Source organism: Triturus cristatus, chromosome 12 (genome assembly GCF_964204655.1).
Source record: "Triturus cristatus chromosome 12, aTriCri1.1, whole genome shotgun sequence".
Classification (NCBI taxonomy): domain Eukaryota; kingdom Metazoa; phylum Chordata; class Amphibia; order Caudata; family Salamandridae; genus Triturus; species Triturus cristatus.
Genome location: NC_140595.1, coordinates 286,620,548 through 286,647,681, shown reverse-complemented (window position 1 = coordinate 286,647,681; position 27,134 = coordinate 286,620,548). Strand labels below are relative to the sequence as shown.

General features: G+C 51.6%; 1 protein-coding gene across 1 annotated transcript in view; it reads right to left on the bottom strand.

Annotated features, from left to right (window-relative positions):
- INSRR (insulin receptor related receptor) overlaps nt 1-27,134 on the bottom strand; it is a 627,856-nt gene that overhangs the window by 123,271 nt on the left and 477,451 nt on the right. Inside the window, exon 14 of the mRNA XM_085637005.1 lies at nt 9,043-9,211. Coding sequence (XP_085493131.1) covers nt 9,043-9,211 — 169 coding nt within the window. The remainder of the gene's footprint in view (nt 1-9,042; nt 9,212-27,134) is intronic.

The following is a 27,134-nucleotide window of genomic DNA, read 5'->3' as shown; positions in this document are numbered from 1 at the left end:
CACCAGTTACATTACACAAGGACACACTCGTTTTTGGTAGGTACGGGAGCTAAAGGAATTTGCCCAGAATCACAGCATGCTAAAATCGAACCTAGTTTCCCAGGTCCAATCACGCAGCTCACCTCTTAAGCCACATCCACTCTCAACTGGCCTGCTTCTTCTTTTAAAGGAGCCTACGGGCGCTGGCAGAAGTAAATAAATAAAAATAAAAAATAAACCACCTCTGCTGTTGCAGCACCGGACCATAACATTTCCCCACCAAGCCTCCCTCTGAGTTGCCTTTGTAGCATTGTCAATATCTCTAATGCTTACAAATGCGAGACCGATTGGGTGGAGGAGCGAGCTTAGAGAGAGACACAAGAAAGAAAGCAAAACCAGCGCGGTGCTCGTGAAAGGGCACCGTGCTGAAACTAGATCGTGATCCTGCTATATTTATTTGCAGACAGTACATGGACCGAAAAATGAACACGAAGCACTTCACAGCACTAACGCTGCTCTTCTGTGGGAGGACTGTCAGTCTTACTTGTTTGCAGCCGGAGGCTCTGGACGACCAAACGTTGTGTGCATGCTTTTGACATTAAGCATGCGCACAAACAAGGGGAGCTCCAAACCGGGGCGTGATTTGGAGGCAGCAAAGCTCACGGCCATGTTTGAATGTAATGTGAGTTGATACCAGAATGCCTCGGATGCTTTAACAATTTAAAAGTGAAGGCAGCTGTGACACTTAGAAATAAAAGTGATGGTGGGATAAGTGAAGGCGGCCGTCGCGTTTAGATGTAGAAATGAAGGCGGGCTCAGACTTAGTATTTTAAACTAAAGGCTGCCCTCACACTCAATATTTAAAAGTGAAAGCGGGCGCCGTGAGGAATATTTTAAATTTACAAATCACCAGGTGCCCAGTGCCTTTTAACCATGCTGCCTGTACACAGAGCGCACTGTAGCAGCAGCAGATTTCACAAGAGGAACAAGCCCAATCCCCTTTAAAACAAAGCCCAAAACTAACTACCATCCTACCAAAAAGAAGCCCAAATGACGATCGACTGAGAAGTAGTACTCAGGAAACATGCAGTAAAGGGGCCAATAGCCGTGGAAGGAGGCATGGCCATCATAAGGCGGGACTAGCAGCCTCTAAACTAATCAGAAGTCAGCATTTACAAAGGAAAAAGCCACAAGCCAATGAAAAAGTGGGCTGGGGAGTGGTCGGGGCTTCCCTCACCTATAGTGTATACTGCATGCTTCGCAAAGCGAGCAGCGCATGCGCTGCACCGCTAGGCGAGACCTAAAAAGGGTGAAGATCACAAAGGTGCAGCAGGTCCAAATTGGGTTTTGGAATCTGTGCCCGTGGCGCTGCATATTATTAAAGGATAAGTCAATTTAACATCTGCAACGTTTACTGAGAAAGCTACAGATGCCAGAAAGCAACATGATGTCATAAAAAAAGAATGCAAACCAGTGCTCGATCTCTCTAAAGGGGATAATAGGGTAGATGCTATGTTTGGTCATGCGTTTTTCCTAAGGTCTGTAATCATCTCAGCGCAGTTTAACATAATGTATGGATCTAGCTGACTTTCCCTTGTGGCGGCTGTTAAATAATTGATGTATTTCACACTTAATTTCCATTTCCTGAGGCGTGGCCTGGCCACGGCGCAAGATGGCCGCTTGATTCTGGAGCTCCGAGCTGAGGGGAGCCCCGGAGGGCACGGAGCAGCCTTTTCAACTATGAGCTAAAGTTTATTTATACTGAAAACGCCGTCTAAACAGCCGCGCTCACTGTTGTGAGATTTGCAGGAAAATCTATCACTTTCTTCACGAGTTATGAGACTGCTCTTCTTTCAGCGGCTGGACTTCAGCTTCTGACAGGAATCAGCTGTCTGTGCTCGCGCCTTCTGGAATGTTGATGCATGAGAGGATTTTATGTCTGTCGACTCTGGCTTCCTCAGACGGAGTTTTACTGCTATGAATGCGCTTATCTGCCGCCTTTAACACCTGGTACGTCATGACTGTACTATCAACTGCAGTGCTTTTAATATTACTGGGAACAGCTGAGCTCGCACCCCTTTGAATGTGTTGTGTAGCTTTAACACTTGCACTAACAAAGGAGATAAGGCGGTTTCCACTGTCGACCGCAACACTTTAGGTTTTGGCGGCGGACAGCTGTCTGGGCTCGTGTCTCTCGGAATGCAGGCTGCAAGGCTTTGGTTATTGTACCCAGATCCCGCTTCGTCCGATTAATTAACAGAACACTGTCTTGTCTGGTGTCTCTGGAGACAGGCAATTTGCTGTGTTAAAATTTTCTGGCAGTCAAGAGAATTATAGCACAGTTCAAATGTCTTAAACATACAGAGGAAGGAAGGGGGCTGCTAAAAGTGCACGCATAGTGGAGTGTGGTGAGTGGCCCTTTGGGCCTGCAGACGCCCAAGTGTTTTTTATAGCTACTGATACCGGCTTCCTCAGATGGAGATTTATTATTTGGAATACACTTGTCTGCCGCCCTGAATACCTAGTGTGACACAACCCCACTATTAAATGTGGTGCGTCTACATTATTGGGAACAGCTGAATTCACGCCTCCTCTGACTGTACTGCGTGTCTCCTACATTTGAGCTGGCAAAGGAGACCAATTCATATTTTGACAGGAGACAACTGTCTGAGCTTGTGCCTCCTATAAGTGGTGAGTGGCTTCTTGATATCTTGATTCCTTCGCTCAGCTTCCAACAATATCTTGCTGCTTACCTGAGGCGTGTTTTAAGTGCTCCTCACTTCAACGTTAATCCACTGTGGTGCTGTGTTGGAGCTTGTTCTCTTTTGCGCCTCACTTATCTTTACCATTGCTGCCTCACCATTGCTGCCTTTGCTTGCCATCTTTTGTCCTCACCTGTTACGACACCTCCAAGATGGATATCGCGCATTCAACTAAATCTCATGCAGGCACCTCCGGAGGTCGTAAAGATTCTAATGCCTCTTCTGTTAAGCGGACCGAAAAAGACCCACCCTCTCCAGATAAATCACCACTGCCTCTCACTCTTGAGGACATCATGGAGGAACTGCGTCTTATCCATCCCTTTATGACTGATACTGTTACTACCCTCCAGAGGCTGGATGACAAATGGTCTGGTCTAGACACAAGACTTTCTGATGTAGAACAGAAGATCAGTGACGCTCAAGATGTGGTCCCCAGAGTTGACACGCTTACTAAGGAAGTCAGACAGCTTAAAAAGGTTGCGGAGGATTTAGAAAATCGCAATAGGCGCAATAATCTTCGCATTTATGGTATTCCGGAAGATTCTGAAGGGTCGGACATGATTCATTTCTTGAAAACTCAAGTGCTTCAAACTGTTGGTCTCCCGAAATCCTCAGACTTCAACATACAACGTGCCCATCGTCTGGGGCCAAAAAATACATCTTCTACTTCTAAACCTCGAGGAATCATTGCCTACTTCCTTCTATGTTCCGACCTCATGACGCTTCTCCAGGCTGCTAAACAACATAAGCAAATGTTTTGGTCTGGACATAAAGTCTTTTTCGCTCAGGATGTTTCCAAACCTACTGCTTCTCGTCGGAAGGAATTTTTGGACCTTCGTCCTGCATTGAGATCCATGAACGCACGCTATGGTCTAATCCATCCCTGTTTTTCTAAAGTGACTTATAAGGACAGAACATACAGTTTTGAAGACCCTGCAGACTTGAAGAAATTCATCCACACTCACAAAGGAGAAGTCATGGAATTGAGCAAACCTTAACTGTTTTGTCTTTGTCTGAGCATTATGTCCTGTTCTAACTCTATTTTAAACGTATTATTTTGCGTTTATGTTTCTGTTGCTTATTCCTTCTTTGTCTTGCAGGTCTTCCCTTTTGGTTTTGTTGCTAAGGACACCATGTATATCGCTTTGTTGTCTATAATGTGCGTTTCATCCCGCTGCTGTCTACCCCCCTTGACGTCTGGTAAGTCCCTGTATTTGTTCCATTTGGTTGCCTTTCGTTATGTATTTCACTCCACAGCCTGTCTTCTTCTTTTTTATGGTGGACCGCTCTCTGTAGCCATCTCCTCTTAGTGCGGTTGTCTTGTTCTTCGTTGCTAACCCCTCACATTAATGTCTTTTGTTCGGTTGTCCTTCTTGGCTAAAGCCCCTTGGCTTTTTGCCATCCTTCTTTTGCTACTTTCTGGGGGACTCTGTTTACCCCTATCTTCTTTTCTATTTGTTCCTCCTCCCTCTTCCTTTCCTTTCCTTTTTTTCTTCCCTTAGTCTTTCCTCCCTTTCTTTTTCCTCCATTTTTTCTCTACCTTTTTGGCAACATTTACAATATTTACTCTACCCCATATTTTCTTCTCTTTTATTGCTGCTTATGGTACTCAATTGTTCTTTTTCTCCATTCTTGTCACTATTTCTGTGGTGGACTTATGCTTTAGATTTCTCGCAGGTGGTTTTTCTTTGCCATTCATATCGTTTTAATATTCCTTTTTCTTTTTTCTCTATTTTTCCACTATGTTTTAAATTCTCTATCTCCTTCCGCTTATACTTACCTTTCTTCCAGGAATGAGCGGTCTTCGTGTTATTTCTTGGAATGTCAAAGGTATTCGAAATCCTGTTAAAAAACAGCATGTTCTATCTCATTTAGCAAGGTTGAAATGTCATGTTGCACTGTTGCAAGAAACTCATCTTAATTCACAAGATTTGTCTTGCATATGTAAGCAATGGGTTGGAGAGGCCTTTTGCTCTCCGGCAGTAAATAACAAAAATGGTGTAATTATTCCATTTCACAAATCGCTGTCTATTCAGCTGCAGAACAAGTTTCATGATAATTGCGGTAGATGGTTGTTTTTAGATGTTATTGTCAATGATACAAAATTTTCCTTTTGTAATGTTTATGGCCCTAATGGTGTAGATTTAACTTTTTGGAATGATTTTTCCATGCTTCTTTTTTCTCACGCGACTGATGATTTAGTTGTTGGTGTTGATTGCAATCAGCTTATGGATCCCTTTCTGGATCGTAAATCGCTCACCAGATACATACCTAATAAGATGCAAAAGTCCTTTTTTAAAGCCATTTCTTCCAGACGCCTTATAGATTCTTGGAGACTTTCCCATTCTGATACTTTAGAATTTTCCTTTTTCTCCCCAGTTCATGCATCACATTCCCGTATTGATTATATTTTTCTTACTCAACACGCCCTCCAATTTATGACTAATTCAGAAATTGGCTCTATTTTAATATCCGACCACACCCCTGTCATAATTGATATGGATTTTCCCTCACCTACTCATTCCTCCAGGCGCTGGCGCTTTAACAACTCGTTACTTCTAGATTCCCAGTTTACTGAACAATTTAAGCTCTTTGCCGTAGATTTCTTCACAAACAATCTTCATTCTACTTCTCAGTTTCATTCTATTTGGGATGCTTTTAAGGCTACTGCCAGAGGTTTTATTATTGACTTCATATCCCAAAAAAAGAAAAAAGCCTTATCAGCGTCTGCCAAAATTCTTAAACAAATTAAAGATCTAGAGCATCTTTACTTCACCAAAAATACCTCAGAAACACTTTCCTCTCTCATTAAAGCTAAAATACAATATAATAAACACTCATGGGACTCTGCATGTAATAACCTTCTTAATTTTCATGCCAAAATGTATGGGGGTCGCAACAAAGCTGGCAAATCTCTCGCTAACTATCTCAAAATTAAAAAAACAAAAATCCAAAATAACAACTATCATTGACTCGAATGGGAACCATCAATCCACGGATGATATAATCCTTGACTGTTTTGTCCAATATTATTCGTCTCTTTATACTCCAGAATTTGTCCCTTCTCAGGATCAGATTGACTCTTTTTTTCAGTCTCTCCCCAGGCCCCCGGACATCTCGACTGACCTTTCCTCTCTCGATGTCCCTCTCTCATAAAACAAAATACTTAATGCTATTAATCTTCTTCCTAAGGATAAATCACCTGGCCCCGATGGATTTACGGTTCGTTTTTATTTGTATTTTAAGGACATCCTATTGCCACATTTATTTTCTCTGTATACCTATTTTCTTGCTCAAGGGGAATCCAACGGCTCCTTTACACAGGCATTGTTATGTTTGATCCCTGAAAAAGATAAAGATCCCTCTTGCTGTAAAAATTATCGACCTATCTCTTTAATCAATACTGACTGTAAAATTTATGCAAAAATTCTGGCCTCCCGTATTAATAAAATCATTCCTAACCTTACTAACTTTTATCAATCTGGCTTTGTTAAAGGAAGGTCCATTACTGACAATTCGAGAACTTTCCTCAACATCATTCGCCTTGCTTCAAAGATGGACTCCCCAGTTGCCGCTATTACACTGGATGCTGAGAAAGAATTTGACAGAGTCTGCTCGGATTTTATGTTTGGTGCTCTAAGGTGGCATGGCTTTAGTCCCACTATTATTCGATATATTCAATTATTATACTCTGCTCCTTCTACTTCTATTTGGGTTAATGGTTCTCAATCTTGTTATTTTTCTCTGCATAGAGGCACCAGGCAGGGCTATCCTCTATCCCCTCTTTTTTTTATTCTTGCGTTAGAACCCTTTTTGGAAAAAATTCGACGTTCTCCCTTATACACTGGTTTCATATTTAAGAACGTTGACATTAAGTTTACTGCTTATGCAGATGATATTTTACTTTATATTTCCAATCCGACCACCTGTTTACCTTCACTCTTTTCATTGTTGCATGAATATTCTCTGGTTTCCGGCTATAAACTTAATATAGATAAGTCTGAGGTTTTACCTCTTAACAAATTTTGCCTTCCTTACATGTTTCAGGACTCTGGCTTTGAATGGAATTCTGGTAATATTAAATGCCTTGGTATACTCTACGCTAACACTATCAGAGAAACTATCAAGCTTAACCAGAAAGATATTGTTAAAAAGCTCTCTTCCCTTATAGACAATTGGTCTCCCCTTTTCTTATCCTGGTGGGGAAGGCTTGCCACTATCAAAATGATGCTCATTCCCATTGTAAATTGTTATCTCTCTATGCTTCCAATCCCCCTTCCATTCTATTTTTTTAAAACAATAAATCGTATCTTTACCTCATTCTTATGGAATAATCGCAAAGCCAGGATCTCCATTTCCCGTCTCCAACAACCCAAAGATTCAGGTGGTGTTAATTTTCCCAATCTTGCTCGTTTTCATTCTGCCTTTACTTTGAAACAAATTTGGCCATTTTTATCTGATTCATCTGACCCCCCTTCAACAGCCTGGCGTTCCGTAGAACTTGCGCAACTTTCACCTTTTTCCTTTAACACGGCTATTCGCTTATCTCAGCCTCCGTGGCGCTTTCTTACCCCTATCTTTAAGCATTCCAGAACACTTGCTCTTTCAGTGTTTCGCTCATCTCTTTCACAGTTAGAGTTTCTTTCTTCATCTCCAATTTGGTACCATAAATCCATAAAGATAAACAATCGAGCACTTTTTTGGAAAGAATGGATTGACAAAGGTATTCTCACCTTTAATCATCTACTAGCTAATGACTCCTTATGAGTCTTCTCTGATATTCGTTCTTCCTTTCACCTTTCTAACACATACTCTTCTCAATATCCCTTGCTTAAAAAATCCTTATCCTTTATTATCTCTCAAGTCGCTTCTCAGTCCGCTACCGACATAACTGCTTCATCAACCCTACCGGATTTTTCTATTCCTCTCAAGGCTTCGGCTATCTATAAATTACTTTCCTGCCCCTCTGCTGAAAGGACCAAATCTAAACTTGAACTCTCTTGGGAAAAGGATCTAGCTCAAGGGTTTCCCCTTCAGGTTTGGCATTTTCTATGGTCTAGGATACATACTGTTTCCCGCTCCGCTAGCACCACGCAGACTTTGTACTATTTTTACAATAGACTTTATCTCACCCCATCAGACTTGCATACTTTCAAATTGTCCGATTCCAAAAAATGTTGGTCTTGCTCACATACCAACAGTGATTTTTTTCATATGTTTTTCCAGTGTCCGTTGGTTAAATCTCTCTGGTCTCGTGTTTGGTTAAAATTAAATGAAATATTAGCTACTAACCACTCCTTCGAGATTGTCCACATCTTTCTGGGTGGTGCCTCACCTATATGGAATGCTCACTGTAATGCACGCAAATATATAGATCTATATATAGCTATTTCTTTACAGATCATCACTACAAATTGGAAAGACACTTCAAGGATCTCTTATAATGCCTTGTGGCATTTACTGTGTCATCATCATAGGCTTGATCGTGCTTTTGCTACCACTGTACCTCTTTTGATCAAAAAAGATTTGTTATGGTTGCCTCTATCCAATTTTCTTTCTCAAAACACCCTTTGATGATCTTGTTTTGGTATTCCTTTTTTTGTTTTTTAATTTTTTTTAAAATTATATTTGCTATTTAGTTTCTCTCATATAAATATTTTCTTGCCTATGTTATTTATAGGATACTTCACTCGGTATGTTGAACATTTCCCCCCCCTCCCTTCCTTACCTTTCTTTCCCTTGTTTTCCTTTTGCCTTCCCTTGCATATCAAATATAATATCCTTAAAAAAAAAAAAAGCTTTTTCCCTTAGTATATTCTCTAGTTACGTCTGGCATTCTTTAAACTTTGTAAGAATTCAATTGTTTTTATTATTTATTGCATTGCCTACTGATTCTATTTTGTACTAATGTTTTACTTGGTTTATTATACTCAATTAAGCTTTCTAAACTTGAATTTTCATTTCCTTTCAAATGCCTTTTTTAATTAGTACTTATTCTTTGACTTTTTTCAAGCTTGCAATGACTTTGAAAATGGTTCTCCGGGTGCATCAAAAGGAGAAATTATGTTTAAGTTCCACTACTTTGCAGCAATGGATCATAAGAGGTCATGTTATGGCTCTATTAAAGGTCTTGTCACGTGCCGCTCGAATAGCTTTGTTTTTAATGTGACAAGAATACATTGATGCTACTCAGACCAGTGAAGACCAACACACAGGCAGCACTAATGAATGCTTTCTAAAAACGTGATATTGTCCCAGAATGATGTATATTATACGCAAACATTTTGTCCATCATACCTACCAGGACCGAGGATGTAAAACACAACAGGCACAGTCCACGACCCGTTTCCTGCTAGGGAGGTGGCGCGGATCTTCGCAGAGTAATTCCCAGGCTGCAGTAGTGTAAGGTAGACCCCTCTGTATCTTCCGTAGCGTTGTCGGGAAACACAGACCACTGTCGCTGGTACTTCCTGGAAATGGGGAATAAAGGTCTTTTAGTTCAGGTTATGATACAAGAGCACTTTAAATGTCCATATTAGGTTAGATGTTACACCATGCCAATTGAGTCCTTAACTGAAATCACAAAACGTAAAAACATCTCCACCTTCATACATCATACACCACTGGACATTTTGTACACAAACCTTACAGAACACTCGAGTCTGGAACACGTTAATAAACTTATCAGATATGGGCTGTGCTGAGAGAGACGTTTCCATAAGTAAATTCCACCGACAAAGGGTTTTTCGGTTGTATAGGTAACTTGAATTCACTTTTAGGGAGAAAACGCTTCATTTAAAAGTGTTTCTGTAAGTGGCAATGTTGGGACATGATTTAGGCCGGATATTAAGTAGTCTAGTTGCTTGACCCTGGGCTTTGCATGTGTAAGTTGCTTTCCAAGGGCATTGCATTTAGGAATCTCAGTTGAGCAACTTCGGCCCCTGCCCTAACCCCCTATGTTTGACCCTTTTCAGATCCTAGAGACCAAGACCAAGGTCATTTAGATCTTCTACCAACCGTACTAAAAGTCTCACTTTATAGGCAACTGCCTTCCCCTCTGCCCCCTCCTTCTGTGGATTGTTCCAATAATGCACAAGTTACACACCGTAAGTAGTTTTCAGGCCGTTGGGCCCAACCTTAATTTGTGCAGACCTACATGTTGTTGCTACTAGTGCATTCTTTATCTTACATCTGAGTGCTACCTGTGAGTCTCCTATTCTGAGTTGGAGTTCTAAGTATGTTCTTCACAGGCCTAGACGCTACAACTCAATTTTTTCTGCTCAAGAACATGGCTATACATCTGCAGGGTGCCGCGTTAATTGTTCACTCTCCTTTTGAGTGCTACCCTTCAACTTGCCCTACATCTGACTATTCACCGTGAGTTGATTCACCTGGTGCTTCCAAGGGAATTGTTTCGGTGCTACTCATGAATGTGTTCCATACTTGCACCTGCAGCCACCCTCTAATCAGCGTTTACGTCCAACTTGATTACTACACGAGCCCCCCCCCCCCCCCCCCCCGAGATGTGCTTAATTTTAAATCTGGGTACTACCGATAAATTGTGCACATTATTACACACATTGATTATACTTGAGGTGTTCTTCTGGCCTGGGCGCAATTAGTCGATTTTGTGTCCCGTAAACGGTTTTACGCTGTACCTGTATGTTATCTCATGCTGATTACACCTGAACAATTGAACTCGTCTATTGGTCCTGCCTGTGAATTGCTTCCCTTCCTGGGAAAACCAATTACAATCTGCATCGGGGTGTCTGTCACCTCTGTGTTGGGATGACTTAAATAAGTTCATCTGCTCAGTTGCATTATTCTACTTGCGGTACTACCTGTGAATTGTTTCTGCATCTGAGTACTAATAGTGAAACGTTTCCACTTTTCACCTGGGTATTTCCTTAGTTGCGAGGCAAACTATTTCTTCAGCATCTCTGCTTACTCTGCATGTGTGCCTAAAACTGTGTAATTGGCATACTTCATCTAAGCATCACAAGAGAGTTCTACTCTGAAAGGCATTCAACCCGTTCGCTGGCTGGATCTCATCTAGGCTTCACGCACAAGCACTTCCATTCAGTTTGGAAGCCCCCCGTGTACGGGTATCCCTTGCATTGTGGTGTTCCATGGGATCCACCTCCGTTGCTGGATGTCTTATTTCTTCATCAGTCAAACAAAATCTCCAAGTTCTGGCCATCTCCCTCCTGGAGGGAACCACGATCTCAAGGAAGTTCTCACAGGAAATCGGCTTCACTGAGGATACTGCTGCTCGCCTTTTAGTAGCGGAGCCCGAGCGCAAGGCAGTCCACAGGGAACATAAGCAGGGGCCATGCGCAATAAAGTGGCATGCAGTGTTATAACAACAGAGTCAGATAACTAGCATTGTCCCAACCAATTAAAAGGATAAACATGTCATTAAAATGAGAAAGTTTGGATTGAGCATACAAAAGTTACATGAAAACCAAATGCAACCGAATAGGGAATAAAAGGGAGAGAACATAGCCTTTGTCTACAGCTAAAGCCAAGGTAAAGGCCTCAGAGTGTTGCAGACCAGGACATAAGTCTCCCAAGCACAACCTTTTTAGCACAAGCACTTTTAAAAAAAATCCACGTTGACGTGGTGGGGAAGTGTCAATTCAGTGGACCTCCAGTTGCATAGCAGCGGTCTGCCAAAATATTAAACACATGCGTCTAATTCAATTTAGCCACTGAAGAGCAGCAGGTACTAAAGAATGTTCACCAGAGGCAGGCCCTCCTGCCCCTTCGCTGTCTAGTCATATTGTTGATCCAAGGTCCCTACAAGTTCAAACGTGCACATTACATTTGTGTTCTTGTAGGGTATTTCCTCCAGAACCTCTACAGTTCTCACCTTTGTACCACTCCCCAACAGAACTAGAGTCCACCAGTTTACCAGGCCTTCAGCAGCTCTGATTACCTTGTGACAGACTCTCTTTGGCTTCCCTACATTTAGAAGCAAGCTCTGCATCAGGATCTGGCAGTCCTCACAATATCATGTCTCCCCGCACAACTAGTGTACCTTGCATTACTTCTGGCACCAAAAGACAACATCTCCAAGTGGCGGACACAACTTTGAGCTCAATTCTGAGGCCCTCCCTTTGAAAGGTTCGCCCTGTTGCAAACAGGGAAAGTGTATACTTAAGGGCCCTGATGTCTACTTGGGGCTAGGAGCCTTAATTCAAGTTAGGTCTGATGTGATCTAGTGTTTGCAAGTCAAGGGATATTCTGGATCCTTGGTTCTAAAGTCTTTTGAGAGTATTAATCAGTTTCTTATGAAGACTAGAGGAGAGGATTTTATTATAGAAGATATGTACTTCACTGAGCACCAATCCATAAGCAACATAAAAGCTTTTGAGGGCAACCTCTAGGTCAAGATAGAGTTGAATGCAGATTTAGTTGACAGAAGGAAGAGGAACAAGCATTACAATGCAATAGGTCTTGCGTATGCGAGAGTTTGAGCTATTGGATTGTGTAAATGATAATGCCTTTTATTTATGTGTTTTGAAAACCTACAAGTGATCCTAATGTCCTTTTCCAAAATGTTAATTTTATCCTGCCTTGTCATTGAGACATTCCTTTGTGAAAACTGCAGCATTGAAACCTTTTTACCATCTCCCCTCTCCCTTTAAAGGGCTGCAGGGTGGCTAGTAATTAGCACAGAGATATTGATGATCACTTGTGCAGCTCCCTGCACCCCGACTTCTGTTTCTGTAGTGATCACAGACATGTTAAAGAGTGTGAATTTAACAACTATGCCTGGAAAGAAAAGCAGTAATTACGCGGTGCAGCGTGCTGACAAACCATAGCGTATGTGTGTTGCATTCCGGACAACGTGGTGCAGTGAGAGCATAGCTGCTATGAGGACACATGTCATGTGTGACAATTTCAGCTAACTATGCTCTTGAATTGAAAAAAGAACAATTGATAGACAGAATGCCGAACAATGTCATACATCCACCCCAGTACAGAGATTTGGGCCTAAATCCATCGTTATTTTTCTCCCCATGCCATTCCAGTTTCAACCCAGCCATATGCAAATCAGTCTTGACCCTGCGCCCAATGAGAACAGTCCAGCTCGAACTGCCAGGCCAGGTCCTCCCTTGACTGGAAACAAGCATCCTAGGACCGGTTTCAGGGTTTCACCCCTCATCAGCCAGGATAGCTTGACTCCAGTGGCATTGAGAGCACGGGACCCAAGTCTGGGCATACCTGTCCTACTCGGGGTGACAAATGCAAAAAGAACAATTGATGGACAGAATGCAGGGCAATGTCATACATTCACCACAGTACAGAGATCTGGACCTAAATCCATCGTTTTTTTGCTCCCCATGCCATTCCAGTTCGAACCCAGCCATATGCAAATCAGTCTTGACCCTGCGACCAATGGGAACAGTGCAGCCCGAACTGCCAGGCCAGGTCCTCCCTGTGAGACCGGCCTCATGGCGTGGGCCCTCCCAACCAGCAAGCCACCCTGCAACCGCACCGATCCTCCATGTCACAGACTTCCGGCCACCATGGCCCAACATCCCGATGGCCGGCCGGGCCCCCAACACGCATGCCCGGCCGAGGGAGAGTGAAACCCCCCCAAGCCAGACCGAGAGGCGCCGACCCTGTCACACCTCTAGTCTCTTCCCCGAGGGAGGTTTCGATCGACCACCAGGCCCCCGGTGAGCGGCCGCCTCGCCTGCTGGGTGTCTGGAGTCCCTCCCGGACCCACCTGAATAGATCAAACGGCCGAACGACAGGAAGCCCCGACACACCGCCCCCCAGGCACCAAGACCCCTCTCGGCGAGGTCCCCGGACTTCAAAGAGGAGGGGAAGTATAACAAGGGGTGTGGAAGGGACGGGAGGGGAGAGAAGACCTTGACTGACGAGAGCCTGCTGACCTGGTCGCGGCTCGATCGCTCCCCGAACCAAAGAACGCTACCCGAACTCTGAACCATCTGAGCCCTGCTGACGCTGTCGCGGCTCCCCGAACTCTGAACCATCTGAGCCCTGCTGACGCTGTCACGGCTCCCCGAATTCTGAACCATCTGAGCCCTGCTGACGCTGTCGCGGCTCCCCTAACTCTGAACCATCTGAGCCCTGCTGACACTGTCGCGGCTCCCCGAACTCTGAACCATCTGAGCCCTGCTGACGCTGTCGCGGCTCCCCGAACTCTGAACCATCTGAGCCCTGCTGACGCTGTCGCGGCTCCCCGAACTCCGAACCACCTGTGCCTGCTGAGTGACTCGCGGCCCCCTCCTCCAAGAGAATCGGCAGAGACTGCCTAGAGAAGCAACATCCCCTCAGCTCGAGGATTGAGAGCTGTGCGCCGGATACTCCGCAGAGACACTGACTCAATGACTGTCCCGCTACCCCGAGATCACCGCCGTTTGTGACACTAATTCTGTACCTGCCTTCTGGATCATAAAGATCCCCTACAACTAACGATAAAGTATACTGTCTTACGAAGAACTACTGTGTGGTGTCCCTCTATCAGAAGAGAGTAAGCGCAGCGTGTGCGATCCTAGGTACGAGACCCTTACAGGGAGGGCCTCCCCGCTCTTGCTCGGCCTAACTCTGGGAAAGGTGGTTCTCCGGGTGGTCAGGAACGCATTCCGCAGCCTTCCCGGGGAACGCTTTCCAACATTTGGTGGCAGGCGACGGGATCCGTGCCAACACCTAGAGATCGTGCAGTAAACGGCTGACGCACTACCAAGAAGAAATGGAAGGAGAAACCTCCCTAGGTGCCGCGGGTACCGACACGAGCACGATATTCCGAGAGGACCAGTTGGAATCTTATACGCACCGAGAACTGAAACAATTTTGCAAAGACCTTGGAATCGCTACCACCGGACTAAGCACGAAAGAGGACTTCCAGGGAGCATTAAAAACCTGGGTCGGGGCAGGAGCTCCCCGGACACAAACAGAAGGAGAGCCGCCAAACGAACCACGAAGCACCCCGGGGAGGAACGGCGCCCCCGAGGGGGGCCTATCCCCAGAGGAGCTAGCGTACCGAGAAAGAGGTCGCAACCACGAACTAGAACTAGCAAAATTAAAAATCGAGGGAGAGCTAAAACTGGCTGAAAAGAAACTGGGGGTAGAACAGTTACGCCTACAAGGAGAACTCGAGGAAAAGAAACGACAGAGAGAACACGAGAAAGAAAACTCCAACTAGAGCACGAACGTAGCCTGAAAGAGATCGAGCTCAAGGCTAAGAATGCGGAGGCCAGACCTTCGGAAACCCAACCCCTCTCCTCCGCCGTGGAACCAAAGGTCCACATCCCCAAGGATGTGGTGAAAGAATACTATAAGAAAGACGACATCCAGCAATGGTTCAAGGCCTACGAAGTCGCCATGACCTCCCACGAGTCCCGCAGAAAGACTGGGGGGCCGGGCTGTGGGGCCGGTTCCTGAGCGAGGGGAGAGATACCCTGCTGGACCTGCCCTCCACGGTGCTGAACTCCTACAGTCACATGAAAGAGGCCCTAGTAGCCAGATATGGGCTCATCCCTGAGATGTACCGGCAACGATTTAGAGACTGCAAGAAGATGCCCGGTACCACCTGGGTGGAGTACGTGATCTTTTACAGCCGGGCCTTGGACGGGTGGATCAAGGGCAGCAAGGTCTCCACCTTTGAGGAGCTGTTCGACCTAATCGCATGGGAACACTTGCCTGCCAATTGCTTTGTGGAGTTGCGCCAGCACCTCCTGGACAGCAAACTCACGGACCCTCGAAAACTGGCCGTCGAGGCTGACCGATGGGTAAACACCCGGGCCTCCCGGGGTCCCGTGGGAGACTACGGTCGCCACAGTCAGGGACCCCCCCGCCAGAGGGGCGGAGGGAATCAAGGCCGGCCAAGAGAACTCCCGGGGGGACCCCAGCTCAGTCCCCCCAGAGGACAACCTCCGCCATTTCCAGCTCCACCTCCGACCAGCACCGGGCCACCGGGGAGGTCGGGGCCCCGAGTGAGGATCACCTGTTTCCGCTGCCAACAGACCGGACACTATGCCAGCGACCCTCAATGTCCCATGTACCAACGACCCGCCACGACCACCCCGCCGGCTCGACAAATGACCTCCGTAGCCCTGGGGGAAGATATGGAGGACTCCGAAGAATGGGAACCAGCCGCCATGGCCTTGGTCTCCCTAGGGGACCGAGAGATGGTCCCCGGAACGTCCCTGCCCGCCAACACGAAGAAGTACCGACAGCAGGTGACGGTCAACGGTCACCGCGTCGAGGGCCTCCGGGACACGGGGGCGAGTGTCACGGCGGTTCACTGTCACCTGGTCTCCGAAGATCAGATCCTGCCCGACGCCTTTTGTCCAGTCATATCGTCAGACAATTCCGAGAGCCTCTGCCGGATGGCCCTAGTTCGCTTCGAATGGGGGGGGAGTCACCGGCAAGTTGAAGGTGGCAGTCCGAACCTCCCAGCCCGTAGACTGCCTCCTGGGCAACGACCTTGAGAATTCCCCGTGGGGACAAGTGGAACGAAGAGCCCATCTCGAGATGATGGGCCTACCCGAATGGGTATGCGCCACCACGCGCTCGATGACTCTCAGATTGCCTTCCTCCGAGGGAGGGGAGGCCAGGCCGCTGAACACCGCCACCATCCCCGAGGTCCGGGATGCACCACCCAAGCCCGACGACCCCCTTCCGGACGAAGCGACCGTTCCCGACGAGGGGTCCGTGCCTCCAGACCCCGAACCCCTGACCGAGCTCGGGGACCTGCCCGAAATGGCCCAGTGGCACGGCGAGGGAGGCCCCTCCCGAGAAGAATTCTGCCAAGAACAATCCACCTGCCCTTCTCTCATTGGACCCTGACAGCAGGCCAAGGCCCAAGCAGCAGGCGACCGGACCGGCACCCACTGGGTATACTGGGAAAACGGCCTCCTGTACAGCGAACAGAAGTCGGCCGAGTTGGGCTCGGCCCGAGTACTGGTGGTACCCCTGCGCTTCCGAAGTCTCCTCCTGGGCCTAGCCCATGATGTACCCCTGGCAGGACACTTAGGTCAAGATAGGACCTACCAGCGACTCGTCACCCACTTCTATTGGCCCAAGATGCGAGCGAATGTGGAGGCCCACTGTAAGTCCTGCCTCACGTGCCAGGCCAGCGGAAAGAGTGGGGGGGAAGCGCAAGGCTCCGCTACAACCCTTCCCCGTCGTCAGTACCCCTTTTGAGCGGGTAGGAATCGACATCGTGGGACCCCTGGACCCCAAGACCGCCCAGGGCCACCGGTTCATCCTCGTCCTGGTGGACCATGCCACCCGCTACCCCGAAGCCATCCCCCTCCGCACCGTGACAGCCCCCGTGGTGGGCCGGGCCTTGATGGGGATCTTCTCCCGTGTGGGGTTCCCCCGCGAAGTTGTGAGTGATCGGGCCACGAACTTTATATCCAAATACATGAGGTCCCTATGGCAGCAGTGCGGAGTATCGTACAAGTTCACCACCCCATACCACCCCCAAGGGAATGGCCTAGTCGAGAGATTTAACAGAACACTGAAAGGAATGATCATGGGCCTCGAAGAACCTCTACGCCGGAGATGGGACGTCCTCCTCCCATGCCTCCTGTTCGCCTACCGAGAGGTCCCACAAAAATCCCTGGGGTTCAGCCCATTCGAACTGCTATACGGACACCCCGTCCGGGGACCCCTGAGCCTGGTCAAGGAGGGTTGGGAAACAACTCTCCAGGGGACCCCTCCGGATGTGTTCCGATACATCTTGGCGCTCCGCAACCAGACCCGGAAATTCCGAGAACTCGCAGAGGCGAACCTCGAGGCGAGCCAGGAAGAGATGAGGCGCTGGTATGACCAGAACGCTACACTGGTCGAGTTTCAGCCGGGCCAACAAGTCTGGGTCATGGCCCCGGTGAGACCCTGCGCCCTCCAAGATAAATGGACTGGACCCTTCAAGGTGGTCGAGCGGAAGAGCCAAGTCACCTATCTCGTCGATGTACAGTCCCCGCGGAACCCCCTCCGGGTCCTCCACGTGAACCGCCTCAAACCCCACTTTGTGAGGACGGAGTTGAGCTTACTCCTGGCCACCGACGATGGGGCCGAAGAAGACACCGAGCCCCTCCCAGACCCCCTGGGGGCGAAAGAGACCGATGGTTCCGTGGAGGGGGTGAGACTGTCAACCGCCCTCACATCCCAGCAGTCCGACAACTGCCGCCAGCTACTAAGGCAGTTCGCGACATGAACACCGGCGACAGCCCGCCAGTAAGACACCGGGCCTACCGGGTCCCTGATCGGGTCCGAACCTGCATCCAGACCGAGGTAACTAAGATGTTGGCCCTCGGGGTGATTGAACCCTCCGACAGCCCCAGGGCCAGCCCGGTAGTCCTGGTTCCGAAAGCGGCTGCCCCTGGTGTCACCCCCGAGCTGAGGTTTTGCGTGGACTACCGAGGACTCAATGCGGTCACCAGAGCGGACGCTCACCCTATCCCCCGCGCAGGCGAGCTCATCGACCGCCTCGGGGCCGCTCGCTACCTCAGCACCTTCGACCTAACTTGTGGATACTGGCAGATTGCCCTCACCGAGGGAGCCAAGGAGCGCTCTGCCTTCTCCACCCCGGATGGGCACTACCGCTTTAGGGTGATGCCGTTTGGAATGAAGAATGCCCCGGCCACCTTCCAGCGGCTTGTGAACAGGGTCCTGTCCGGACTAGAGGGGTTCAGCGCGGCGTACCTCGACGATATAGCGGTATTCAGCTCCCAATGGACCGAGCACCTCCAGCACCTCCCGACAAGTCCGGCTGGCTCTGCGCCAGGCCGGACTCACCATCAAAGCCAGCAAATGTCAAATTGGGCACGGCTCCGTAACCTATCTGGGCCACCAGGTGGGAAGCGGACAGGTCGCCCCCCTCCAGCCAAAGATCGACGCCATCTTGTCCTGGGAACCCCCAACGACCCAAACGGAAGTCCGGGCATTCCTGGGCCTCACCGGTTACTACCGGAGGTTTATTAAGAACTATGGCAGCATCGCAGGCCCCCTCACTGAGCTAACCTCCAAGAAACACCCGAAGAAAATACAATGGACTCCCCCATGCCAGGATGCGTTCGACGCCCTAAAAACCGCTATATGTACTGCTCCGGTGCTTAAGGCCCCCGACTACGCCCAGGAGTTTGTGGTCCTGACGGACGCCTCGGAACACGGCATCGGGGCAGTCCTCTCACAGTTCAACGACAAGGGTGAAGATCAGCCCATAGCCTTCATCAGCCGAAGGTTGCTGCCCCAAGAACAGCGATGGAGCACAATTGAAAGAGAGACCTTCGCAGTAGTCTGGGCCCTCAAAAAGCTACGGCCCTACCTGTTCGGAACACACTTCCGAGTGCAAACCGACCACCGACCCTTGCGGTGGTTGATGCAGATGCGAGGGGAAAACCCCAAACTGCTACGCTGGTCCATCTCCCTCCAGGGGATGGACTTCACTGTGGAACATTGCCCCGGGACGGACCACGCCAACGCGGACGGTCTGTCCCGATTCTTCCGCTTCGACGAGGAGAACCCCCAAGTGGATGGGTAGTTCTCCCCGCCTTTCAGCTGGGGGGGGCGCGTGTGAGACCGGCCTCGTGGCGTGGGCCCTCCCAACCAGCAAGCCACCCTGCAACCGCACCGATCCTCCATGTCACAGACTTCCGGCCACCATGGCCCAACATCCCGATGGCCGGCCGGGCCCCCAACACGCATGCCCGGCCGAGGGAGAGTGAAACCCCCCCAAGCCAGACCGAGAGGCGCCGACCCTGTCACACCTCTAGTCTCTTCCCCAAGGGAGGTTTCGATCGACCACCAGGCCCCCGGTGAGCGGCCGCCTCGCCTGCTGGGTGTCTGGAGTCCCTCCCGGACCCACCTGAATAGATCAAAGGGCCGAACGACAGGAAGCCCCGACACACCGCCCCCCAGGCACCAAGACCCCTCTCGGCGAGGTCCCCGGACTTCAAAGAGGAGGGGAAGTATAACAAGGGGTGCGGAAGGGACGGGAGGGGAGAGAAGACCTGGACTGACGAGAGCCTGCTGACCTGGTCGCGGCTCGATCGCTCCCCGAACCAAAGAACGCTACCCGAACTCTGAACCATCTGAGCCCTGCTGACGCTGTCGCGGCTCCCCGAACTCTGAACCATCTGAGCCCTGCTGACGCTGTCGCGGCTCCCCGAATTCTGAACCATCTGAGCCCTGCTGACGCTGTCGCGGCTCCCCGAACTCTGAACCATCTGAGCCCTGCGGACGCTGTCGCGGCTCCCCAAACTCTGAACCATCTGAGCCCTGCTGACGCTGTCGCGGCTCCCCGAACTCTGAACCATCTGAGCCCTGCTGACGCTGTCGCGGCTCCCCGAACTCCGAACCACCTGTGCCTGCTGAGTGACTCGCGGCCCCCTCCTCCAAGAGAATCGGCAGAGACTGCCTAGAGAAGCAACATCCCCTCAGCTCGAGGATTGAGAGCTGTGCGCCGGATACTCCGCAGAGACACTGACTCAATGACTGTCCCGCTACCCCGAGATCACCGCCGTTTGTGACACTAATTCTGTACCTGCCTTCTGGATCATAAAGATCCCCTACAACTAACGATAAAGTATACTGTCTTACGAAGAACTACTGTGTGGTGTCCCTCTATCAGAAGAGAGTAAGCGCAGCGTGTGCAATCCTAGGTACGAGACCCTTCCAGGGAGGGCCTCCCCGCTCTTGCTCGGCCTAACTCTGGGAAAGGTGGGTCTCCGGGTGGTCAGGAACGCATTCCGCAGCCTTCCCGGGGAACGCTTTCCAACACTCCCCAATTGCGTGTCTTATGCTCATATTGCATTGTGGGATGTGTAGTTTGTCTAGTTTCACCCTTTACATGCACCACACAATCTAAAACAGGCAGTTAGGAGCTGTAAAATGTGTAGACCTTGAAGTGCTGCGATTGCTTCTACTAGGTCCGATTTATTCTTAGTGGTGTAAATGATCCTGGGTGCACACTTGAGTATGATGCACAAGGTGGGAGACAGGCCAGGGAGGGGTTGCAACTATTGGGGCGGGAGGTTAACTGTCAGAGCAAAGCGTGCGTTCTGCTGCAGCAGCCACCGTGCGCGCCACTGCTCGCTCCCGCGGCAAAACCCCACGGGAGTGAATTTTTTGAAAAAAGGTGGGACATACACCCACCATTAGCCATTTGCAACCTACGATTTTTTAAGGACACACACAAATGCCAATCCAAAGCGTGGGAGGAGTCAGGCCCCCACAAACTACCTACAGCGGATCGTTTCTCAGCACAAGCACTGTATAGGCTTGACCTAAAAAGGACAAAGGCCCTCTAAGATTTTTGTTAGTAAATGATTTATGAATTCGGCAGGGCATGGCTATGCAGCCAAGATAGTGGATACAACTTAATACAGCTCCACATCTATTCCCCCATATATTCCTGATTAATCCCATGAAAATATATTTAATCCAGCCGCCGGCAGGTGCGGACTCCTTCCCAGTGCTTAGTACACTGGAACCCGAGGAGTGAAGAGGCTGTGAATTGGTGATTTGCCTCCGGGCGGGGTGGGCAGCAGCGGCCCGCACTGGATCACCGGGACCTGCAGCCAAAGCAGAGCGACGTTGCCAAGCCGAACGACATGCTTTGTGCCGCCTGAGAGAAGGAGGCACCGACCCTGGTGGGCCCGCTGAGCCGGCGGAGAGAGGCGAGCGCACTGCCGGTGGCCCGGCGCCAACACTCATGGTCCTGGAGGAGAACTGTAGCTGTGGCGTATCTAGCGCACATGGGCTGGATGCTGGCCGGACGGAAGCGCGTGAGACGGACCCACTGCGCCGATCCCGGAGTGGTCTTGCAGAGGCCGTGTCAAAGGCGCAGAACAGAGGGGACGACCCGAGTCACACAAACACCATGGAGCACTATAGTGACGGTGAAGCCTAAGCCGCCGACCGCACCCTAGGTCTGAAGAGGGCGAATGACGACGGAGGCCTGTTCTCATGGCCCGCCTCTGGCCGCATTTGCATTGGGGGGAGGAGGCAGCCACGCACTGACAACCAGAACACGCGGAGGACACAGAGGTGAGCCCTGACTGTATGTCAGATTGTGGTGACCTAAGGGAGCCGGGTGGGGCACGGGGCCGGATCAGGCCTGAACCCCATCACAGCGATACCGGATTGCGGGCCCCGGGGGAAGAAAGGTCAGCAGACTAGTCTTCCCCCGGGGATTTCGCGCAAGGGAGGGACAGGGTATGGAAGGGGTGGGATTCGGGGTGGGGTCGGTTTAGGAGGATAAAGGGGGCTGGGAGAGGAAGTCCTTCTTCTTCCTTTCCCCAGCGCCTCAGGGTGGGTTAGTTAGGTTGTTTTGGAAGGGTTTTTTCGGGGTCGGCGTTGGATTTTCCGTCAGGGCCTGCAGGCGGCGGAGCGGTGGACACGAGGCGGCCCGGTCTGGCGACGGGTGGGGGCCTGGGAGCGGTGCACGCATCGGCGGAGGCAGGGATCTTGGCGGCGCGGAGGCGGTTGCTCGGCAATGGAGGTAGGCGAGGGGCAGAGGCCAGATGACGCTGCGGTGCGCGCAACGCTGCAGCTCCTCGGCCGCGTGGGGAGAGCGGATCTCCTGCGACCGGGGGTTTTGGACCAGGCATGGGTGGGGATGACCCGGACGCCGCGCTCTGCGTCCGCGGGGGTGGCGGCGGCAGTGGCAGCATGTATGGAGGAACCGCCTCCAAAAAAGCACGTGGTGACCGCGCGCGGGGGGGCCAGGAGAGCAGGATCCGGGGGGAAGCGTGGGGATCGGCGTATGAGCCTCCCTGCGCTGGGGGCCACAGGAGTTTGTGGGGTGGGGGAGGGGGGTGCGGGGGGCCAGGCGATTCTGGTGCAGGGGGTCCCACGGGGGCGATCATGGGAGGGGTGCGGGCGGAGCGGGGGGGGACGTGGCGCTTGGGCGGGGGCCTGGTTGAGTACAGTGAGGACAGCGACCCGGGGGAGGAGAGTGAGGAGCCGGTGGGGGAGGATTTTGCGCTGTATCTCTCTGGCAGTGAGTCGGCGGGGGGGAGGAGGATGGGTGGGGGGACCAGTCTCCGGGAGTCCAGGGTGGGGGCAAGGGGAAGGGTGGGGGGCGGGGGGGCAAAGGCAAGGGCCCGGCCAAGGCGACGGGGGGGTCTGGGGGGGCACGGCCGCGAGGCGTCGGGTGTGGGCAGGGGCGAGGTCCGGTGGGACGACCGGTGGGAGGGGATGTCGTTGGTGGAGCGCATCCAGGAGCAGCGCCGGTTGATTGAGGAGACGGAGCGCAAGTGGGGGGAGATGTGCGCGGCCAGGGAGAGGGCAGCGGGGGGGTGACACCGGGGGGGGCGCGGTCCGAGGGCGGGGCGGCGGCGTGTGGGGGAAGTGCGGGGCGGGCAGCGGGGCGCGGCCGGTGGGTATGGGTGGATGAGTCAGGGATTGACTTGACGTTTCAGAGACCTGGTGGCGCTGGGGCCCCCTCGGACTATGTCGGTCCCGGGGGGGGGGTGGGATCCAAGCTGGCGCAGTTTGCTGGTAGAGGCCAGGGTGGGCCGGCGGGGCGCATTACGGCCTCCAAACGCCGGGGCGAAGCAGCAGGGGGGTCCGCGGCGGCCTGCCCTCCATCGTGGGAGCGGGCATCATCGGCGCCGGAGTATGAGTTTGTGCAGGGTGCGCATGGCAAGGGTGTGAAGCGAGTGGTGCGTGAGGTGCGGACGGATTTGTGTACGGATGATTTTGAGGAGGAGCTGGATTATGAGTCGGATGGTGAGGAGTTGGAGGAAGGTGAGCTGCGTGAGGTGCATGAGGTGAAGGGGAAGGCGGCAACCAGAAAGGTTGGTGTGTTGCAGGCACAGAAGGCCAGCTGTAGCAGGACGCCAGTGGAGAGGACAACAACCCCAGTGTTCGGACAGGCGCAGGAGGTGCCCGGCACCATTGCAGGTGAGGGCGCGTGGTGGGGGGTGTGGGGGGGGGACAAGGCTGAGCGCAAGAAGACGTGCAGGTCAGTGGGGGTAGGTGACGGATCGGGGCGGGAGCGACAGCAAAGGGGACAGACCTGGCGAAGGCGACGGACCTGGGGGGGGATGGGAAGCGGCTCGTGGGGGCCGGTGTTCAGACGGACAAGGAGGGGGAGAAGGATGGGAATGATGAGGGGGGGGAGAAGCACAAAAAGAAGCTGCCCTACATGGGCTTGGCGATGCCTTTGGGGTCGCATTTGTCTGAAAAAACGAGGACACGGATTTGGAAACAGGAGTATGTTGATGTGTTCAAGTTGTTGCACAGGGAGATACAGGCTAAGGAGGGGTCTAAGGAAGAGGAGTGGGAATTGACCGGACGGCCGCGTGTGCCGGTGAACATGGAGAATTGGACGTCGGCCTTTTTGATTTACGCGAGTATTTATTGCGAAAAACATCAGGACAGGGCTATCGCGTTATTTAAATACATGGATATTATTCGCAAAGCGCAGATGCACTTTGGGGGTTTCGCCTGGCTTAGCTATGACGAGGAGTTTCGGGCCCGGATCAGTGTGAATCCCGATAAGCCCTGGGGAGAGGTGGACCAGGAGTTGTAGGTACAGTGGATGTCGTCTACACAATCGTCCGCGTCCACGCATACGGCCAGCGGGCTTCCGGTGACGTATCGGCCTTTTCAGTCCCGTCCCGCCTCGACAGGGGCAGGGGGAGGACAAACTGGCATCGCGAGTGCAGGAGGACAGGCTGCCGCTGCCAGCGCAGCTGGCCAGTCGGCCAAGAGCGGGGGAGCCACCACGGGGGCCTGTTGGAACTTTAACAAGGGCTTCTGTACCCGCTACCCGTGTAAGTTCAAACACGAGTGTTCTAAGTGTGGAGGGCGACACCGGTCACACAATGTTTTACGCTGGCCACTCCCTCCAAGCAGTGGCGGCTTACCAAGGGCCGGGGCCAGTCTGGGCCAAAGGGCTCCTACGCCTGTTAAGGTGGAGGCCATGGGTTCGTGGCTCTCCCGGTATCCTGATGGGGAAGCGGCATTGAAGCTTTACTGGGGGTTCACTGAAGGGTTTCGGGTGGGGTATCAAGGACCGCGGGAGCACAGATGGGCGGAGAATTTGAGGTCAGCGAAAGATTTGCCGGGGGTGGTGGAGGCCAAATTGCGGAAAGAAGTTCTGGAGGGGAGAGTTGCGGGCCCGTTTGACACGTGGCCTTTGCCTGAGCTTATCGTATCCCTTTGGGGGTGGTACCGAAGAAGGAACCAGGGGAGTTTCGCCTGATTCACCACTTGTCGTGGCCGGAGGGGGCGTCGGTGAATGATTTCATCGCGGAGGAGGATTGCAGGGTCCTGTATGCGTCGGTGGATGATGCGATTGAGCGGGTGAGGGCGTGTGGCCAGGGGGCCGAATTGGCTAAGTGTGACATCAAGTCTGCGTTTCGCCTCCTGCCCATTCACCTTGCGGATTTTCCTTTGTTGGGGATGCAGTTTGGGGGGCTATCTTCGTGGACAAGGTTTTGCCCATGGGTTGTGCGGTATCTTGTGCGTTGTTCAAGGCTTTCAGTTCCTTCCTGCAGTGGGCTTTCACAGACAAATCGGGGCACCGGCTGCTGTCCCACTATTTGGACGACTTCTTGTTCGTTGGGCACGGGCACTCGGGCAAGTGTGGGGGCGTGTTGAGGCATTTTCAGCAAATGGCTTGTGAGTTTGGGGTTCCCTTGACGCCGGAAAAGACGGCTGGGCCTAGATGTTGTCTGTCGTTTCTGGGGATTGAATTGGACTCGGTCGCTTGGGTGGCGCGGTTGCCCCAGCAGAAGGCGGAGGAAATGCAGGAAGTTTTGCTGCAGGTGGTGGCGCAGCGGAAGATTGACTTGAGGTCCGTCCAGCGGTTGTTGGGTTTCCTGAATTTCGCGTGTCGCATGGTGAGGGCTGGCAGGACTTTTTGCAGACGGCTCGGGCTGGCCATGTCGGGGGCGGTACTGCCCCACCACAGGGTGCGGATTTCCATGGGCGTGCGGGCGGATCTGCGGACTTGGCACACGTTTCTGAACGATTTCAACGGGGTCTCCTTGGACTTTGCGGATGACAATATGGTGTGGCAGGTGCAAATCTTTTCGGATGCAGCTGGGGCACAAGGTTTTGGCATTTTCTGGGACGGAAGATGGTGCGCGGAACAGTGGCCGGCGCACTGGTTGACACAGGGCAAGAGTATTGCGTTTTTGGAGTTCTTTCCGCTTGTGGTGGCATTGCAGGTGTGGGGGCCGGAATTTCAGAACAGATCACTATTGTTCCATGTGGACAACCGGACGGTGGTTGACCTGGTGAATCATCAGAGGGCCAGGGATCTGCGGGTGCTGCGCTTGCTGCAAAGTTTTATGCTGCTGTGTCTGCGTTTCAATGTGCTGTTTCGCGCGAAGCATGTGCCGGGCGCTAGCAATGACATTGCGGATGCATTGTCTCATTCGCAGTGGCAGCATTTCAGAAGGTTGGCGCCCGGAGCAGAGGTTTTCAAGACCAAGGTGCCGGAGGGTATCTGGAACTGGGGGGAGTGAGAGTGGTGGAGTTGGTTGAAAAGTCTGTTGCGGATTCTACAAGGCGGGCGTATCGTTTGGCTTGGGCTGAGTTGGGTGCTTTTCTGGGATGGTCGAAGGATGCCTGGCGTATGTCGCAGAGGGATTGTGAGGATGGTGTGATGCGGTATGTTTTGCACTGCATGGACAAGGGCTGTCGCCAGTTACGATTGCGGGGAAGTTGGCGGGGATTTCCTTCTATGGGATGGTTTATTTGGGGTTTTATCCCGCACGGAGTGAGTTGCTGAGTAAGATGTTGAGGGGTTGGGGTAGGGTGCGGGGGGACTGGGGGGGGCAGCCGTGCGTGCAGCTATTACGTTTGAATTGCTGGTGGACATCTTGGCGGAATTGGGTTTCTGTTGTTATGACGAGGGGGAGGTGGCGCTGTTTCGGTTGTGCATGACGTGGATGTTTTTTGGGGCCTTCCGGGTTTTGGAGTTGTTGGGGGCTCGAGGTGCTCCGGGTAGGGGATTTAAGGACGTTCGAATGGATGGAGCGCGCCTGGGTATTTGGCTGGGGAGGTCGAAAACAGACCAGGCTGGAAGAGGCACATGGGTATGGTTGTGCGAGTCGGGAGGGGCAGGTGCTTGTCCTGTGCGAGAATGGAGAGCCTTTTGCGGGCAGGTGGGTAGGAGTGTAGGAGAGATCTTTTGTCATGCTTCCGGGAAACGGGTCACGGCTTTTCAGCTGCTGGCGGTGTTGCGTATGGCAGTGAGGCGACTGGGTAGGGACCCGGCGGGGTATGGGATGCACTCTTTCCGGATCGGCGCGGCAACGGCGGCTGCTCGGCTGGGGTGGTCCTGGGACAAGATCAGAAGGATTGGTAGATGGAGGTCGCGCTGTTGCGAGCGGTACGTAAGGAAGTAGAGCGGCACGGTGCGCAGGGGCGCGACGGCTGTGGGGC